Consider the following 20,066-nt stretch of genomic DNA (forward strand, 5'->3'; position numbering starts at 1 on the left):
ACACCACCTACCTAAACTAACACAATCAGAAGTAGAACAACTAAATAGACCCATAACAAGAAAAGAGATTGAAAAGGCAATCAAAACACTCCCAACAAAAAAAAAGGCCTGGCCCGGATGGCTTCACTGCAGAGTTCTACCAAACCTTCAGAGAAGAGATAACACCACTACTACTAAAGCTATTTCAAAGCATAGAAAACGATTGAATACTACCATATCCCTGATACCAAAACCAGGTAAAGACACCACAAAAAAAGAAAATTACAGACCTATATCCCTCATGAACATAGATGCAAAAATCCTCAACAAAATTCTAGCCAATAGAATTCAACAACATATCGAAAAAATAATCCACCATGACCAAGTGGGATTTATACCAGGTACGCAAGGCTGCTTTAATATTAGAAAAGCCATTAATGTAATCCACCATATAAATAAAACAAAAGACAAAAACCACATGATCTTATCAATTGATGCAGAAAAGGCATTTGACAAAGTCCAACACCCATTCATGATAAAACTCTCAGCAAAATAGGAACTGAAGGAAAATTCCTCAACATAATAAACGGCATCTATATAAAGCCAACAGCCAACATGACCTAAATGGAGGGAGCCTGAAAGCATTTCCGTTGAGAATGGGAACCAGACAAGGATGCCCTTTATCACCACTCTTCTTCAACATTGTGCTAGAGGTCCTAGCCAAAGCACTTAGGCTAGACAAAGAAATAAAGGGCATCTGGATTGGCAAGGAAGAAGTAAAATTATCTCGATTTGCAGATGACATGATCTTATACACAGAAAACCCTAAGAAATCCTCCAGAAAACTACTGAAACTAATAGAAGAGTTTGGCAGAGTCTCAGGTTATAAGATAAACATACAAAAATCACTGGGATTCCTCTACATCAACAAAAAGAACATCGAAGAGGAAATCACCAAATCAATACCATTCACAGTAGCCCCCAAGAAGATAAAATACTTAGGAACAAATCTTATCAAAGATGTAAAAGACCTATACAAAGAAAACTAGAAGCCACTACTGCAAGAAACTAAAAAGGACCTATATAAGTGGAAAAACATACCGTGCTCATGGATAGGAAGACTTAACATAGTAAAAATGTCTGTTCTACCAAAAGCCATCTATACATACAATGCACTTCCGATCCAAATTCCAATGACATTTTTTAATGTGATGGAGAAACAAATCACCAACTTCATATGGAAGGGAAAGAAGCCCTGGAGAAGTAAAGCATTACTGAAAAAGAAGAAGAAAGTGGAAGGCCTCACTCTACCTGATTTTAGAATCTATTATACAGCCACAGCAGTCAAAACAGCCTGGTACTGGTACAACAACAGGCACATAGACCAATGGAACAGATCTGAGAACGCAGAAATAAATCCATCCACATATGAGCAGCTGATATTTGACAAAGGCCCAGTGTCAGTTAATTGGGGAAAAGATGGCCTTTTTAACAAATGGTGCTGGCATAACTGGATATACATTTGCAGAAAAATGAAACAGGACCCATACCTCACACCATGCACAAAAACTAACTCCAAGTAGATCAAAGACCTAAACATAAAGACTAAAACGATAAAGATCATGGAAGAAAAAATAGGGACAAAGTTAGGAGCCCTAATACAAGGCATAAACAGAATACAAAACATTACCAAAAATGACAAAGAGAAACCAGATAACTGGGAGCTCCTAAAAATCCAAATACCTATGCTCATCTAAGGCCTTCACCAAAAGAGTAAAAAGACCACCTAAAGATTAGGAAAAAATTTTCAGCTATGACATCTCCGACCAGCGCCTGATCTCTAAAATCTACGTGATTCTGTTAAAACTCAACCACAAAAAGACAAACAACCCAATCAAGAAGTGGGCAAAGGATATGAACACATACTTCACTAAAGAAGATATTCAGGCAGCTAACAGATACATAAGAAAATGCTCTCGATCATTAGCTATTAGAGAAATGCAAATTAAAACCACGATGAGATTCCATCTCACTCCAACAAGGCTGGCATTAATCCAAAAAACACAAAAGAATAAATGTTGGAGAGGCTGTGGAGAGACTGAAACTCTTATACACCGCTGGCGGGAATGTAAAATGGTACAACCACTTTGGAAATCTATCTGGCGTTTTCTTAAAAAGTTAGAAATAGAACTACCATACAACCCAGAAATCCCACTCCTCGGAATATACCCTAGAGAAATAAGAGCCTTTACACGAACAGATATATGCACACCCATGTTTATTGCAGCTCTGTTTACAATAGCAAAAAGCTGGAAGCAACCAAGGTGTCCATCAATGGATGAATGGGTAAATAAATTATGGTATATTCACACAATGGATACTACGCATCGATAAAGAACAGTGACGCATCTGTGAAACATTTCATAAAATGGAGGAACCTGGAAGGCATTATGCTGAGTGAAATTAGTCAGAGGCAAAAGGACAAATATCGTATAACACCACTATTATAAGATCTTGAAAAACAGTATAAACTGAGAAGAACACATACTTTTGTGGTTACGAGGGGTGGGGAAGGAGGTAGGGTGGGAGAGAGTTATTTACTGATTAGTTAGTAGATAAGAACTACTTTAGGTGAAGGGAAGGACAATACTCAATACAGGGAAGGTCAGCTCATCTGGACTGGACCAAAAGCAAAGAAATTTCCAGGGTAAACAACGCTTCAAAGGTCAGCGGAGCAAGGGCAGGGGTTTGGGGACTAGGGCTTAAGGGGACTTCTAAGTCAATTGGCAAAATAATTCTATTATGAAAATATTCTGCATCCCACTTTGAAATGTGGCGTCTGGAGTCTTAAATGCTAACAAGGGGCCATCTAAGATGCATCACTGGTCTCAACCCACCTGGATCAAAGCAGAATGACGAACACCAAGGTCACACGATAACTATGAGCCCAAGAGACAGAAAGGGCCACATGAACCAGAGACTTATATCATCCTGAGACCAGAAGAGCTAGATGGTGCCCGACCACAACCAATGACTGCCCTCACAGGGAGCACAACAGAGAACTCCTGAGGGAGCAGGAGAACAGTGGGATGCAGACACCAAATTCTCATAAAAAGACCAGACTGAATGGTCTGACTGAGACTAGAAGAATCCCGGCGGTCATGGTCCCCAAACCTTCTGTTGGCCCAGGACAAGAACCATTCCCGAAGACAACTCATCAGACATGGAAGGGACTGGACAATGGTTTGGAGAGAGATGCTGATGAAGAGTGAGCTACTTGTATCAGGTGGACACTTGAGACTGTGTTGGCATCTCCTGTCTGGAGGGGAGATGGAAGGGTAGAGAGGGTTAGAAACTGGCAAAACGGTCAAGAAAGGAAAGACTGGAAGGAGGGAGTGGGCTGACTCATTAGGGGGAGGGTAAGTGGGAGTATGGAGTAAGGTGTATATAAGCTTATATGTAACAGACTAACTTGATTTGTAAACTTTCACTGAAAGCACAATAAAAATTATTAAAAAAAAAAGACATTGTAAACAGATTTGGTGTGTCTGAGGCCAGTCATACGTCACAACAGCTTCACCAAGGATGGTGGCAATGAAAAGAGAAAGGAAGGAGCGGACGAAAAGTCCTTGCAAAGGGAAGAATCTACAGGGCATGCCAATTGACTAAATGTGAGGAGGAGGTGAGGGACGTAAGGCTCAAACATGGCTCCCAGGCTTTGTACCTGGGTACCTCAGAACGAGAACATAAGGAAGGAAAAAGAAGAAGCAGTGAAAGAAGGAAGATAAACACAAAGGTTCAATAACAGAACCCAAGGGAGGCCAGAGTACTCAACAACGTACAAAACACAAAGGTTAGATGAAAAAAGCTATCAGATCTGGCAATTAGGAAACAGTGATCAATTTCAACACACTTATAAGGACAGAAACCAAACTGCAAGGAGTTAAGAAATCAAATGAGTAGTAAAGAAGTGAACACATTGAGCAAAATAATAACAACCACTGCTGCCATCACTGAGAGGTTTATCACATACCAAAAAAACCCAACCCCAGTGCCGTCGAGTCGGTTCCGACTCATAGCGACCCTACAGGACAGAGGAGAACCGCCCCGTAGAGTTTCCAAGGAGCGCCTGGCGGGTTTGAACTGCCAACCCTTTGGTTAGCAGCTGTAGCACTTAACCACTATGCCACCAGGGTTTCCAGTTTATTACATAAGGCGTTGTAATTAGAGATAGACAGTACATTCTATTATTTAAGCTTTACAGGCCTGTAAAATGAATTGTTTCCATATTACAGATAAGAAAAACTGAGTTTCACAGGTTTTCAGTAACTTGCCCAATGTCAAAGAGGCAGTAAGGAAGGGGTAAAGCCAAGATTCAAGCATAGGTCTTTCTGACTCCAAAGCCTGTCCTATCAGTCACTTTTAAGCAGTGAAACGAAGAAAAGAAAATGGGTCACAGCTTGATAGGGGAGGGGGTTGAAAGCTCTTCTCCACCCTTGTGTTTTTTAGATACAATCCATACTACCATATTTATAGGAAAAGTGAAAGAAAAAATCTCAGGAAAACAAACCGGAGAGGTGGTGACTGATGAAACAAAGTCCTGAAGCAGGAAGGGATACGGTCAGGAACACAGATGGGAAGGTTAGACTTGACAAAAACTGAACACTTCCTCTGAGGCAGGACTGAAATAAAAAATGGAAGATGACAGAGAAATTAAGAGTACTTCTAAGTGGATTCTTAATATCTGCAGCCCGGAAGAAAGAGATTGAACCTACGACTTTCGAAATGTGTAAATGGCTTACAACAATCACTATGACAAAAGAAAATGCAGTCAATAACAGATAATCGAAATGCTGCTTAGCAGGGAGGAGTCAGTTAAGATCAGAAAACTTGAATTCGAGATAATAAGCTTTATTTTGAGCAATGCTTGGTAGCCCATGACACAAAAAAATATGAAACAATGAAATTCCCAAACTAAAAAGGTGATAACAGAAAGTCAAGTGGGCAAAGGTGGCAGGTACTAAAAACACTGTCAAAAAAGAACAGTCTGAGTAGGGAAGCAAGAGATAGCCGTTTGGAGGTGATACTGACTAAAGACAGTACCAAAAGACTGTCAAAAGACAGGTCAAGTTAAAGTCTGGTGGTAATGAAGACTAAAGAGCAAAGAGTTGTGATCGGAGGAGAAATGGGAAAGTTCAACATTTTAGAAGTGAAGCAGCTTCATTTAATAAACAAGTTTAACAGTGATCACCTCCTTAGGTGACTGAGGTGCAGTGATGATGCAAATTATGAGAATTGAGGTAATCAAGGATTAACAACATAGCTGCTAAAGACCCTCATAATGATGTGACAAAACAAGGACAGAAAGCATAAAGAACAAAGAATTTGGAAATCAAACCTGGACGCTCGTCCTAGCAAGGTGATATATTCGCTAGGTAACCCTGAAAAAAGTGAGCAGCCGTTTTCTCATCTGAAAAATAAGGACAATTTTATCCTCACGGTGAGGTTGTAAAAATCAAATAAGATGAAGAAGCTCATAAAACTGTATACAGATTTTAGTCATAACTGCATCCAAGGGATAAATTAACACACATACAGAATGATACCGTACCCAGAGAACCAAACTGCAAATCTCTGCACTGATCAAAAGCTAAGTCTCTGTGACCAAGTTTTCTAATAGATGATTTGAATATCTCTGAGGTTTTCAGTGTCATACAATACTTCTAAGAGTATGGGATGAAAATAGAGAAGAAAAGCTCTTCTTTGAGGAGAGGGAGAGATGGAGAAGAAAGGGTGCTAGCAGAGGCTAAAGTTTAGAGAGGGAACAGTAGGAGGAGAGAGAGAAAGGAAAAAAAAAAACAATAAGAACGTTTAAAGACAGCTTATAAGGAGTAAAAGGAGGAAACAACATTTATAAAGATGAGACCACAAGAGGGCTACTGGGAATAAATGTCTGAAACGTGTGCAAATCTCATGTGCTGTGTGTGGATGGGACTGTCAACTGGTATAGTCTCTATGGAGAGCCATTTGACAATGTCTGCCAAAATTACAACTCCACTTATAAAATGTATCTTACAGCTTATACTTGCACATGTGGTTAAGAGTTTTATGATCAAGAGTACTCACTGCTTTAAAAGTACAACAGATTGAAAGAAATCTTAATGTCCATCAATAATGACTAAATACATTATTATACAACCATATAATGGGATACTATGCAGAGAAACATACAAAACACTATATAACAAAATGATCTCTAAGATATAGTAAGATTAAAAAATAGCAAGATGTAAGTACAGCATGTTACATTTATGTAAAAAATAAGTATTTGCTTGTTTGTACAAAAAAAAAAAATTTACACAAAATGGTTGCCTCCACAGAAAAGTGGGTGTTTGGGGTGAAGGGGAAAAACTTTCTAATGCATCCTTTTCTGCCTTTAGAATTTTGGACCATGTGAATGTGGTTATGTAGTCAAATAAATGTCTTTTGAAAACAAAATTATGGCTCAGGAGCCTCGCCACACAGTGGTAACACGAAGATGTCACACTTGGGGGAGGGGGAAGGGAGAAAAGGGACCCAGGTGACCAAACACTGCTACACAGGGGGACTTCTCAGGCCCGCGAGGCCGACCAGGGTGCGTGACTTCTTCAAGAGCTGAGAACGAATAAAAATTTAGACCAGGGTGCGCTGAACATGTAACGTGGGTGTGAGGTGAGGAAGACAGAAGGCAGGCGGGTTCGCCCGCCTAAAGCCCGGTGCTAAATCACTACGAACACAAAAGGACCGCTGCGCCGCGTCGGGAGCAGGAATCCAGCCTCCCCCCCGGGCCAAGCCTGGTCCCACCTCGGCCCCCATCTCCTGCCCCTCTCAACTGACCTCGGATGGGCTTGTCGTCCTTCTCATCCTCTTTGGTTTTACGCTGATCTGCACCGAGGTAATCCGGCATTTTAGGGACTCCAAACGCCTCAACTTCTCAGTAATTACACAGCACCTTCCTCGCTTCCGGTACCGCCTTGCCTTTCCCTTCCCCACCGGAAGTGGAGTCGGGCTCCGCGGGCCGCTTGAACTCAAGCGCACAGGGACGCGCCGGGGTTTCAGCCTCTGAAATGTTCAGGTTGCGGTTACGGGGAGAAGTTACGGGGATTCGCTTTTAAGAGGACCGTCGGACTCCCGGTGGCCTCTCACTATCTTTAGGTTCCCCCAGCCACCTGAGCAAGAATGCGAAGATTGTCGCTGAGTTTAAATCCTGATTTAATCTTTTGCAACCTTGAGTAATTAAAAAAAACTCTGAATTTTAATATACACTTTACCTACTCTTTACCTTACAAGATTGTGGAGGCATTAAATAACAGTGTTTGTAAAACACCTGGCATATTAAATACCCCAAAAGTAGTGGCTAGATCTACAAAAAGAGTGAAAGTAAATAGTTGTTCATTAATTTGATGTTAACATGGGATGTAAAGGTAAATAGTTTCAAAATTTGAGCCTGCTGCTAAAGAAAGGTGCTGCCATCCGCAGGTACAAGGGAGTTAGGAAAAAAAAAAAGTTTTTTTTTTAAAGGAAATTAATGAGTTTAGAAGAAGCTGGAGAAGAGAGCCGTTAGGAGATAATTATATAGAAATGAAACTAACTCGTGAACTAAGTTGATGGCGAGAAAAAAGGAAGTGTGAAAAAAAATTATTAGTAATGACAAAGTGGAGTCATTGCTTTGCGCCTTAGAGCCTATTTTGGCAATGGTTGCAATCATAGGGAAAGGGGTCAAAAAAGAGGTTTGGGGGCATATGATTAGTTCAGTTTTTGAAATGCCAACTTCAAAGTACAATTTTACCATGCAGTAGATATACAGACCAATATATTAACCCGTTACCGTTGAGTCTTTGTCGACTCATAGCGACCCTGTTGGACAGAGTAGAACTGCCCCATAAGATTTCCAAGGAGTGGCTGGTGGGTTCGAACTGTCGACTTTCTGGCTAGCAGAAGGCTCTTAACCACTGTGCCACCAGGGCTCCATTCAATGTATTAAACGGCTAAAATGTAATCCCTAAGAATACATGGCTAAATTCTGGTGCTCTCTGCCAAGTAGTGGCACATCGAGTCTTCTGTTTTGCCCCACCAATTGCAGATACTGCTGTTGGAGGCGAGTCTTTACCCACTGGCTTCCTCTTGCTAGTTCTTGGTTTTGGCCTCAGTCCTAGAAGCAGACAGTAAAAGTACAAATGATTTTACTGCATGTTAAACGATGAAGTCCCAGCGTTCTGTAATTGGGACTATCGTGAAAGAAAACTCAATTCCGTTAGAGGAGTTTTAAAAATTTGCTTGGCCCTGGAATAGAATCTACCACTAGAGAGGGGTTTCTTCTACAAATGTTATGGGGATTAAATGAGATAATAAAGGTAAACTACTTAGTAAAATCACAACAAACATAATAATAGCTACTACCATTATTTAGGAAAACAAATACATCACAGGTGTATATACTATATATATTTAGTATAAGTATAAATGTAGACAATTTTCTATAGGTGTATATACTAATCACTGTCAACTCTAGTTCATACGTCTTTTCATGCTTACGAACAGAGCTACTGGAAAAATCAGTGGTTAGATTCAGACTTATACATAATGTAGCAAAACTTAAATAGAATATGGAAGGCTCTGCTTTAGAAAGCTATTTTCTACGTATTGCTTTTCAGCAAGGAAAATAATCATTTTTTACACGGGAATTGATGAATCTAGGAACTGTTCTTTTGCTAGCCTTGGTCTCCAGCCGGAGCTGAGTCAGTGAAGGAACGAGGCACACGCTGGCGGGGGGGACGGGATTTTCATCTGCATCACGTAGCCTCCATCCCGGAAGTGGTTATTGACCGTCTCCATGCGCCGGTTCCTGGGCGTCGTAGAGCCAAGGCGCGAGGCTCGGACGGAAGGTACAGCCGGAGGGAACGCTAAGCACCCTCCGCCCGGACCGTGAACCGCTGCCCGCGGGACTGGCCCAGGCGCCATCATGCTGCTCCTGCCGAGCGCCGCGGACGGCCAGGGCACCGCTATCACCCACGCTCTGACCTCTGGTACGTGCCCACCCACCACGACTCCGTCCCGCAGCAGTCACTTCAGCCGCCTTTCTGACAATCCTGGCATTTCTCTGCCCTTGACCCTGGTGACTCGCGCCCGAGGGCGCAACGAGCGTCCTTTTGCTCCTTGCGATACAGTAACCCTCCCCCAGATTGGCAGGAGGGAGAGTGGGGGGCGTCTTCTGTTCCTCTGGTTTCTTCCTGATCGCGCGTCTGCTGACTCACGGATCAGACTGAGTAGTTCGGGAAGAAACCCCAGGATACCCGAAAAGGTTCCCATGAGTATCTCCTTGTCTAAGGCGAAGAAGTTGCCCCGCAGCGATCACCCCACGTGCCTGGGGTCGTGCAAAGCACTACTGCTAAAAAAAAAGCTAGCGCTCTGTTAAACACCTTTTTCCCTCTTCAGCTTTGCTACGGCTTTGTTTTTTAAACGTCAGAATTCAGACACCGCTTTTTATACTCTGTTAAAAGATCTTTGCCAGCGCTGCTGGTAAGATCCGCGTAGACAGACGTTTAAAGACAGTCGCTACAGGTGAGATTGTCCTGCTGCTGTAGATATAGCCAAAGATATTTCGTGGATATTGTAAACTTAGTCTCCAGTTTCAACCATCTACATTAATACCTTTAGCTGCCTATATAGACGCTTGTTGAATGTGATTCTGAACGAATCTCGTGGCACATGTTGCTTTTGTGCTTGTGGAAGTCTTTGTATAATCTTTCAACTAGGAGAAAAGGCTTGAATGGCAATATTCTTAAAATCCACTCACGCACTAAACAGGTAGTAGTATTTCATGGACTTGGTGTTTGAATCCTATCCTGGAGAGGGGGAGAAATCTTAATTTCTCAAACCAATTAAAACATGAAAAGTTAGTTATTTTTAGAAAATTGTGACCATTAGGTAGGAAGGAGAACTTTACGCCTGAGTCATTCATTCCAAACCTGTTGGTCTAGTCGATTAGGACCGGTTGCAACCCTATAGGATGGTAGAACTGCCCCATAGGGTTTCCAAGGAGTGACTGGTGAATTCCAGCCGCTCACCTTTTGGTTAGCAGCTTAGCTCTTAACCACTGCGCCACCAGGGCTCCAAGAGTTTTCCGTTGCTTGGAGGAAAAATCCTTGCTTTTTTGTGAAATATGAAATTAAAATTAAGATGTTCACTTTTTTCGACCCAAATTATATTTTTTGAATTGGTAATATATGAATGTAAAGTGGTTTACCCCCACTTCCCAGGAATAAGAGTCCTGATGGCACAATGGTTAAAGCACTCGGATGCTAACTAAAATGTTGGCTGTTTGAACCCACCAGCCTCTCTGTGGGAGCAAGGTGTGGCAGTCTGCTTCTGTAAAGCTTTACAGCCTTGGAACCAGTGTCACAAAACAGTGTGTGCATTAATTGTTTAATGAGAAACCAGTTTGTAAGCATTTATCTAAAGTACGAAAAAAAAAAAAAGATGTATAGCCTTGGAAACCCTATGGGGCAGTTCTACTCTGTAGTATATAGGGTCGCTATGAGTCAGAATCGACTCAACAGCAGTGGATTTGGTTTGGCTTTAGTTTCCCGGGAATAGTGATAATGCCTCGCTTTTATACAACAGCTTGTGATTTTCAAAGTGCTTTCATAGTTTCTAATTCAGTCTTCCTAGGAAGCATGTGAAATAGGTATTTATTATTCCCATTTTACAGTTGAAGCCGTGTCTGACTCATTTCAGGACGTATAACCCCTAGTTGACAGCTGGACCAAAACCCAGAGCTTCTGGTTTCAGACCCAAAGTGTGTTCCACTAAATCCCCATTAGCTCCTTGGGAAAATATCTTTCAGAACAGATAATTGCTAGTGAGTTCTTAAAAATTTTAAAAGCTGTCTGCATTCCAGGTTTTAATAATTATCTAAGATGTTTTGAGTTGTTTTTATAAGGTTTTTTGTTTTTGAGGAGACTAGTTCTTGGTGCATTTTATCAGAATTTATTGCTTTACAGCAATTATTGGTCTAAAAGTAAAGCAGTTTGCCGTATTTCTCCCTGTTCCTCACCTTCATCTCATAGTCCCAGAAAAGTATTGATTTATTCCTGACATTGTTGAGTGTATTACTGTGTCAGATAAATGGAAGAAGGTGATTGAATACTATGTAAATACTAGAAATGATTATTTATTGATAACCCACATGTTAACTGAATTATTAAAATCATTTTCTTAATTATTTTCAAAATGTATTCTGATAGGTTCACAGTTTTGATCTTGCTTCCTGAAAAAACTTGTTGCCTTGAAGCAAATTTATGCCATGCATTACATTGAAGCCTCTCTTAACACTTTCAATCACAGCCTCTACACTCTGTCAAGTTGAACCTGTGGGAAGATGGTTTGAAGCTTTTGTTAAGAGGAGAAACAGAAATGCTTCTGCCTCTTTTCAGGAACTGGAGGATAAGAAAGAGTTATCGGAGGAATCAGAAGATGAAGAATTGCAGTTAGAAGAGTTTCCCATGCTGAAAACACTTGATCCCAAAGACTGGAAGGTATTTAATACCTGAATTTTTTGTTCAGTCAGATGCTTCGTTAGACATAGGCAGTTTTCCATTAATAAACTGTGTTTTAAAATGGTTCAGCAGTGAACACCTGTTTATTGCAAGCCCTGAGTGGAGAAATTTAAGAAGATTTTACAGAAAAGGCAATGTTTGAGCTGTTCTTAAAAGAATGAGTAGCAGTTTATGGGGCAGAGAAGGAAGAAAGGGCATCTGCGCAGAAGGAATAGATATGCAAAGACACAAAGGAGTAAAAGAATGTGTGCCGCTGTCTTTTTGGGGATTAATGAAGAGTAGAGCAGAGTGTATGAGGGATGGTGGTGAAAAATTAGGCCTGAAATGAACTCTAGTTCAAACTCTGTAGTGTCCTTTTTTGCCATACCAAGGAAGGAATTCAGACTTTTATCTCCAGGGCAGAAGGAAGTCATCAAAAGTTTCTGAGCTATTTTTAGAAAAATAATTCTCTTGACAGTACAGAAAATTGCTTGAAAAGGGAGAGGGATGAAAGGCAAGTGAATAGTTCACACTAAAGGGTTAGTGCTGTAATATAAGTGGTTAACGTAAGACTTGTACCGAAGGTATGGCCGGATTTTGAGAAAGAGAGAACAGATTATTATTTTTTTTTTGGTGGTGGTGGTGGTGGTAGTAGTGTCCTGCTGACCTTGGCTGTGTAGTACAAGAGGTGGGAGGTATTCAGTAGGCCTCTAAGCATTCTAGCTTGAGTGACTTGCTAGATTGTAATGTCAGTAACCAACACTAGTATGCAAGAAAAGGAAGTTTGTGGGAAGTGTTGTTTTTGTTCAACTTATTAGCTATGTTAAAATTGAAGTGTTTGTGACGTACTGGTGAGGTTGTCTAGTAGATGGTTAGGAATGGATCTGTAACTCCGAAAAGAGGTTACAGCCAAAGACATTTGGAAGTCATTGGCTCAGAGGTAGCGGTTGAGGCTCTAGGGGATTGAATTACATTAGCCAGGGAGAAGAATATAGACAAATAGGCATCAATAGGTACTAATATAATAATTAAGAAGCCCTTGTGGCACAGTGGTTAAGTGACTGGCCGCTAATCAAAAGGTCAGCGGTTTGAACCCACCAGCCACTCTGAGGGAGAAAATATGTGTCAGTCTGGCTCTGTAAAGATTACAGCCTTGGAAACCCTATGGGGGAGTTCTGCTTTGTCCCGTAGGTTCACACGAGTTGGAATCAACTCCACAGTAGCGAGTTAATAGAATACTTCAGTTTGTATGCTGTGGAGTTAGAATGCCTGAATTCAAATGTCGTTCTGCCATTTAATGCACTAGAACCTTGGGAAAGTTATTCAGTTTCTCTGTACCTCATTCCCGTTTTAGCAATGAGATTGCTAATATCACCATCTCAAAGGAATATAGTGAGGGTTGATGAAATAAGGCACTTAGCCTAGTGCTAGGAATATGATAAATGCTAAACAATTAGCGGATAATAGAAGTTCTAATCCCATAGGTTGTTGCGAGGATTAAATGAGGTGAGACATACATATACGAGAAGTAAATAAACTCAGGAAGTTTTAGTCAATTATACTGCTACTCATGATCAGTTTTGAAAGAAAAGGACTAAACATTAAGGAGCATGGATGTTTAAGGTATGAACAGAGGAGGAGAAATAGCCAAGAGTACTAAGAAAAAAAGTGTGAAAGAAGTGGGAAGAAAATGAAGAAAAAGACCTTTTTTAATTTAACAAGTCAGGCACTATACTTTTCTAGAAACTAAGGGAGGAGGAAGTCTTGAGGAAGAGAGGGCAGTCACCGGTGTCATTGCTTCAGAGGCAGGTCAGTCATATAAGACGAAGAATGGTGTGCTGGATTTGGCACATAAGTTTAGGTGACCTCACTGAAAGCAGTTCCAGTAAAATGTTTGGGATGGCAAGAGATTGCAGCAGGCTGAGAAGTGACTATGACGTGATGGAGTAGAGACCTAAGAGTAAAATACTCTCAAAGCTGAATTGTGAAGAAAGTGAGAGAGGGCAGTAACCTGAGGGGAAAGCAGAGTCAAGAGAAGATAGAATGGGGGAATGTTGAGCATGCTTATAGGCTGAAAGAATGGCAGCTACAAGAGAAAGAGTGGTGTAAGGTCTTTGGAATAGAAAGGAGAGATGACATCAGAGCACGGTGGCAGTGTTCATTCATTCAGCTAATTGTTTCACTCAACAAATATAGATCGAGCACCTGCTATATGTCATATGCTGTTCTAGGTGCCGAGGATACTGTGTTCAACAACAATATCACTGCTCTCAAATAACTTATATTCCGGTGAGGAAACAGACAATAAGCAAACAAGAACATGGCCAATAAGTGCTGGGCAAAGAATCAGAAAAGGGTGATGTGATAGAGTGTCCAAGTGACTACTTTAGATTGAGTAGACAGGGAAGGCCTGTGGAGTTGACATGTAAAATAATACCTGAGTGACCTGCAAAGAGCAGGGAGAATAGCATTCCAGGCAGAGCTTATATAGAGGCTGTAGAGCAGAAAGAAGCTAGGAATGTGCCAGGAGCTGAAAAAGAACAAGTGTGGCTAGAGCAGAGAAAGCTAGGGAAGAGCGAGGAGGTAAGGAGTACAAGTCAGTGGAAAGCCATTGGAGAGTTTTAAGCTCTGACAATTTTCAACTGCTTTGAAGGGAACAAAAAAAGCAGCTGAGATAGGGGAGAAGGCTGTCTATTTTAAATAAGGTGATGACATTTAAACTGAGATGACATTTACACTAAAGGACAAGATGGCATCCTCATAAAGAGTGGGGGAGGAATATAACAGGCAGGGAGAATAGCATGTGAGGCCCTGAGATGGGAAAGAACTTGGCATGCTTCGTGAAAAAAACTTGTATCTGGGAATGGGTAACCAAGGGAGAGAGTGACAGGCCATGAGGTTAGAGAGCTGGAGGTGCTAGTATACATGCATCCACACTAGAGTTAATTTAGGAGCCATCAGCATACACACAGTACTGTATTCTGGCCCTGGGATTGGATAGGTTATCCAGGACAAAAGTAGAGAGAGAGAAAAACCCCAGGACTGAACTTTGCAGGTCATCAAGATGCCAGTAGAGGTGGCCGAAAAGAGCTACTGGGAGGTGGAAGGAAAACAAGGAGAGAGTAGATTTACAGAGGCTTTCAGGGAAGATAATGTTTTAAGGAAGGAGTCAGCTGTGCTGCCACTGGGAATTGAAGTCAAGTAATGGCAGATAAATGATCTTGGATTTGGCACTTGAAAATTGACATTGAAGAGAGCAGTTTCACAGCACCTGAGGTGGGGGTGGGCAGAGCAGAATCAGATTGGGGTGGGTTGAAAATGAATGGGTGAGGGGCTGAGAAAGTTGTGTGGGTAGTTTCTTCAAGACATTTAACAAGGAGCAGAGAAATAGGCGGTAATTAGACAAGGATCGTGGAAGGGTTTTTAAAGATAAGAGATAGCTGAGCATATTTTTTAACTGATGAGAATAATTAGGTTGAAATTTAGGTGATAACTGAAAGATGCTATCCTTTTAGAAGCCTGGAGAGGATGGAATTCAGAACCAAGAAGGATAGAGTAATTTGTCTTGACAGGGAAGGCACTCTCAATTGTGAATGGAGGGAAGGGAAAAAGATGTAGGGAGGTAGAAAGATGCTGGAATTTGAGAAAGATAATTTTAATGTTTTTAGTGAAGTACAAGGCAAAGCCATCTGTCAGAGAGGGTAGAGAAGGGTGTGTGAGATTTGAGGAGAGAAGGTATGAAATAGTTGTCTTAGAGAGTGGAAAAGTGAACTGACCAGAACAAACCATGGTTGCCAGGCAGAATAAAGGGGCTCATTGATAGGAAGTTTGTAATACTGCATTTCGTGTGAAACCAGTCAGTCCTATTGTGATTTTTCTCCCCCATGTCTTAGACCCTCAGTTCCTTTTCCTACTTGAAAAGTAGGCTGACATCATTCTCCAAAACTATATATAAACGCATCTTTTGAGTTCTCTAAGGAATCTTCATTCCAATGGCTACCTCAGCTTCTAAATTTAGTAGGATATTAACCAAAGCAGGAATATATGCAGGTACTTCTATTCAGAGAAGCTTCATCCCTCAGTTTCTCAAAATTTCCACTCAACCTACCTTATTCAATGTATGTGTCCTATCCTGTCATTGTCAACTGGCCAGCCTACTGGGACTTCTGTAATGCTCCCCTCAGTTGTGAAATCTTCCTGGCTGTTAATTAAAGGGTGGCCATAGAATATTAGTAGGTGTTAAGAAAAAAGGATGGGGGGTGGTTCTGTGCTCAAATTAGTTTGGAAAATGCTGGGTTTTACAGATTTCTGTTAGCCCCCTCCCCTTTTTTTTTATTGCAGGACTTCTCAGAGCCTTTATTAAGCTTACGGTATATGCATGCAAATCATCAAGAGGGTTATACCGATATTTAGCATTTCCCAAAGTTATATAACCACAGAACCCATTTTATACAAACCCTCTTAATGGACTCCTATTATGGGAGTTTTACTTTGTAAAACATTGCTTTAGGATGCAAAAACACAAGGGGCAGGATATATTGGTTAATTTCAAACTTGACTCCCCTTTGTGTCGTTGTCAGAACCAGGATCATTATGCAGTTCTTGGACTTGGCCATGTAAGATACAAAGCTACACAGAGACAGATCAAAGCAGCTCGTAAGTACTTTGTTATTTTTGAAATTATCAAATGTCTGGCACAGGAAATGCTATTCTTTTTGAATGATATGTAAGATCATAGCCTATAGCCATAACTCTAGATTTAGCAGCACGTGTTATATTGACCCACCAGGTGCTCCTTGGAAACTTTGGGGCAGCTCTACTCTGTCCTGCAGGGCTGCTATGGGTTGGAATCAACTCGACGGCACTGGGTTTTTGGTTTGTTTATATTGACGTAACAACGTATAACCACAGTCTTTACTTTCAGAGCCAGAAAAAAGGCTTGTCAGTCTCATGTATGGACTTTGCCATTAGTGATAAGAAGTAAGGGCGTGTGTGTCTGTAGCAGGATAAAGAACATTCCCCCGATGGCAAGCTTTTAAAAAATAACATTCTAGCTCTCTTTAGAAGTATGAACAGCTGTACTGAGTGGAAGTTGCCTTATTACTTAGGTTGTTCAATGTTAATATTTTCAGGTCACACCTTGTGGATATCACCTTCTCTCTTGTACCCAAGAAAGTTATTTGATGCTTCATTGTCATTTTCATTGACAAAGTTAACATGGACATCATTTCTTTCATACGCATTCATTTCACCTGATTAGTAAACTTTGATGAAAGAGGTGAGGGTGATTAGTTTTCTGTGTGTTATCTTAGGAGCTTGTTCTTCCCTCCACTCCAGAGGATGGAGATTGAGGTCAGAGGAGGAGATAAGATTGTGGGCATATAGAAATGGAATAGAGAGTCAAGACTTGTACTTGGAGGAAAAAGGTGGCTGAATGAGAACTCTCCTATGTTGAGAAACACTCATGTAGACTAAGTACAGTAGATGAACTCAAAATTTTTCCCTAAATGTTTACATTTAGGAAAATTCGAGAAGGTATTTTTTAATAAAGTGAAGGGATTTAGAAATTAGTTTATATCTATGATTGGATTTCTTAAAAGATTGACATGGTTATAGACTAAACTTATGCTAATGCATGTGAAGTTATTACAATATATATAAATACCAGGAACATTCATTTGTCAGGGAAAAAGTATTTGTCAAATTGTGCTATATGGAATAATAGCACACAAATACCAAATATGTCTTGATACATATAAATTTGTAAAAGAATCAGAAGCGACTTAGACCTATGAAAACAGTTGGTGTCTTGAGGTAAAGGAATTCAGTTTCTTTCTCTTAAGATGGAAAAATGTACAATAAACTTTAAAAGCACCATCTGTTTACTTTGTTAAGTCCAATCTTTTATTGGCATGATAAAAATCAAGTTTTGAATATTCTATAACCAAAAGTTTTGCAATACCAGTACAGAGATTATCAACATTAAGGGAAATTTTAACTCATTCTGTGCTACTTTTGTTGAAAATTCTATCAGTATTTGTTCAGAAGGAAACTTGTTCTCTTATCTCTGTCACTATAAAGTAAACAGTTGCTGTTTAACTGCTTTCTGAAAGTCTAGTCCAAATCTAAAAATACAAAGTTAGCGTATACCAAAAAAATCCATTGCCATTAAGTAGATTCTGACTCATAGTGACCCTATAGGACAAAGTAGAACTGCCCCATAGAGTTTCCAGGAAACGTCTGGTGAATTCGGACTGCCAGCCTTTTGGACAGCAGCCAAACACTTAACCACTATGCCACCATAATTGTTAGCACAAACAAACCTAATTAAAAAAATATATCTGATAGTATTTGAGATCTTTCTAGTTGTTGTATCCAGTTACAAACACACAGACAAAATTTAGCTTTGTTTGATGTATTTCGAATTGCTGTAATGAAAATTAGGAGGTCAGTTAAGGTTGAATAAAATGAGATTTTTTTCTCCCTTATCCGCATTATCTGATAAGAATAAATTACTAGAAAAGTTAAATGATGGGTTAAGATAAAGTATTTGAGTACTAAAGGTGGTATCTAAATTGCTAACGTAATTTTGTTCTTGAAGTAAAAGTTGACACACTTGGAAATGATAGCTGTAGATTTGATAATGTTTGCATGGAAAATGAAGTCTTTGGTAATTTGAATTTTTTATATTATAATAATTTTAGCTTAAATATATCTGATTTTTAAATTGAAAACTTTCATATCAAGCTTTTTACGAATTAAAAATCATATTTAGAGCCCTTTTATAACAGTAGCAATTCGAATGTAAAATCTCCTTTGCTAAAGTTGCCTCAAAACACCCCAGTAACTTTCTTTATTTGGAAGCAGAGGGAAGAAAAATCTGAAATTTCGGTAAACATATAACAGCTGATCTCGAGCTACCTTTGTTTCTTTTTCAAACTGATAGTGTTCTTCGAACCCTTTACCTTACTTTTAAAACATGCCTACCAGGGACAAGTATAGGACAATCTCAGAATCCTTTAATATGCACAGGTGATAAGAAGTGAAAAGTCAACATAAAAAATAAAAAAAAAATAGTGCAGCATAAGAGGAAACTATCCAAGAAGAAACTGAAGACATTACCTCTCTCAGACTTAATTTATCATAAGGTTCAGAAGAAAACTTGAGAGCTGTTTACTGCATGTTGTTGTGAGACATGAAGATACCGCACTGGGGTGGAGTAGGCATTGCAGAAAGGAGTCTGGAGAAATACGTAAAGATTGTCCAGAAACTAAAAACGTGAGAGCAGCAGTTAAAATTTCAAAGGCTGACTTAAAATTAGAAAATAAAAATTGAGGAATGTTTCTAAGATTCAAAGAGAAAGAATGAAGAGATGCTAAATTTCCTTAAAGAAGTCAAAACAGATGTAACAATATTTGCAAATAAAGAAGAAATCAAAACAAATGTAATTGGTAGTAATTGCAAATAAAAAAGAAAACGTTCCTGAATTATGGAGATTTATGTCTTAAGATAAATTAGGTTTCACTAATCTACTTATACTTAGAGTTCCTAGGACAACATGTAAGTGAAGATGTGCTGGACAAAATCCATTTTGCTGGCAAGGGTGAAAAAGCCTAGAGTGAGAGACTTAGAGCTTTCACTGGCTGTCCTGGTGTGGTGGAAGCCTGTGCACAGCATCTATACTGTGAATTACAGTGACTGCTCAACAGTGGTGGAATCATCATGCCTCCAAACCATCTGGTATAATTCGGCTATTGTTCCTGGCTACGTAACCTCCAAACCTGATCGTCTAGCTCTCATGGAGATTCTCTGAGCTACCTAATCACTTTTAATAAATTCCTTTTCTGCATAAACCAGCTGAAAATGCCTCTTCCCAAGTGTTAGTGGAGAAACTGATCGACCTTATCTATAAGAAGAATCTCTGACCTGAAAAAAACAAAATGTATTTGTCACAGTTCCTGGTCCTGGGCAGTATATGTGGAAATGTCTCAGCTTAATGTGTCCATAAAAGGATTTGTACAAGAATGTTTGTAACACCTTACTGAAAAACTGGAAACCACCCAAATGTCCAGCAACAGAATGGATAAGCAAACTGCTGTATATTGACACAGTGGATTACTACTCAGCAATTAAAAAATGGAACAAGTTACCGGTACACACGAGAATGTGAATGAATCTGAAAACATTATGTTGAGCAAAAGGAGCCAAACACAGATAATATTGTATGCTTTCATTTACATGAAGTTTAAGAACTTATGGTGACAGAAATTAGAAAGGGGTTGTCCCAGGTGGTCAGGGGTGAGTTGACAGGAAAAGGATAAAAGGGAGCTCTGTGGGTGATGAAAGTGGTATATATCTTCTTTTGGTTTGTAGTTACATGAGTGTATACAGTTGTGAGAGTTCATTGAACTGAATACTTAAAATCTGAGGATTTTATTCTGTGTAAATTGTATCTCAATTTAATTAAAAAAATACATTTAAACAAACCAAAAAAGTAAATCACTTGGGAAA

The 20,066-nt window shown here is 39.9% G+C and overlaps 2 protein-coding genes across 6 annotated transcripts in view; one reads left to right on the plus strand and one right to left on the minus strand.

Moving 5' to 3' along the window:
- The window catches only part of PSMC2 (proteasome 26S subunit, ATPase 2), a 32,453-nt gene extending 25,452 nt beyond the window's left edge, over positions 1 to 7,001 (minus strand). Inside the window, exon 1 of the mRNA XM_049893106.1 lies at positions 6,856 to 7,001. Within this exon, the coding sequence (XP_049749063.1) occupies positions 6,856 to 6,925 (70 nt within the window). The 5' untranslated portion in view covers positions 6,926 to 7,001. The remainder of the gene's footprint in view (positions 1 to 6,855) is intronic.
- Positions 7,002 to 8,775: 1,774 nt separating this feature from the next.
- Positions 8,776 to 20,066, plus strand: part of DNAJC2 (DnaJ heat shock protein family (Hsp40) member C2) — a 39,601-nt gene continuing 28,310 nt past the window's right edge. For 2 of the 5 annotated variants that reach the window (XM_049893092.1, XM_049893093.1), the window contains exons 1-3: positions 8,776 to 9,044; positions 11,365 to 11,555; positions 16,136 to 16,211. In XM_049893092.1, coding sequence (XP_049749049.1) covers positions 8,981 to 9,044; positions 11,365 to 11,555; positions 16,136 to 16,211 — 331 coding nt within the window. In that variant the 5' untranslated portion in view covers positions 8,776 to 8,980. The remainder of the gene's footprint in view (positions 9,045 to 11,364; positions 11,556 to 16,135; positions 16,212 to 20,066) is intronic. The other 3 variants (XM_049893094.1, XM_049893095.1, XM_049893096.1) reach the window with 2 other exon arrangements.

This window comes from Elephas maximus, chromosome 8, assembly GCF_024166365.1.
Source record: "Elephas maximus indicus isolate mEleMax1 chromosome 8, mEleMax1 primary haplotype, whole genome shotgun sequence".
In the NCBI taxonomy this organism is placed as follows: domain Eukaryota; kingdom Metazoa; phylum Chordata; class Mammalia; order Proboscidea; family Elephantidae; genus Elephas; species Elephas maximus.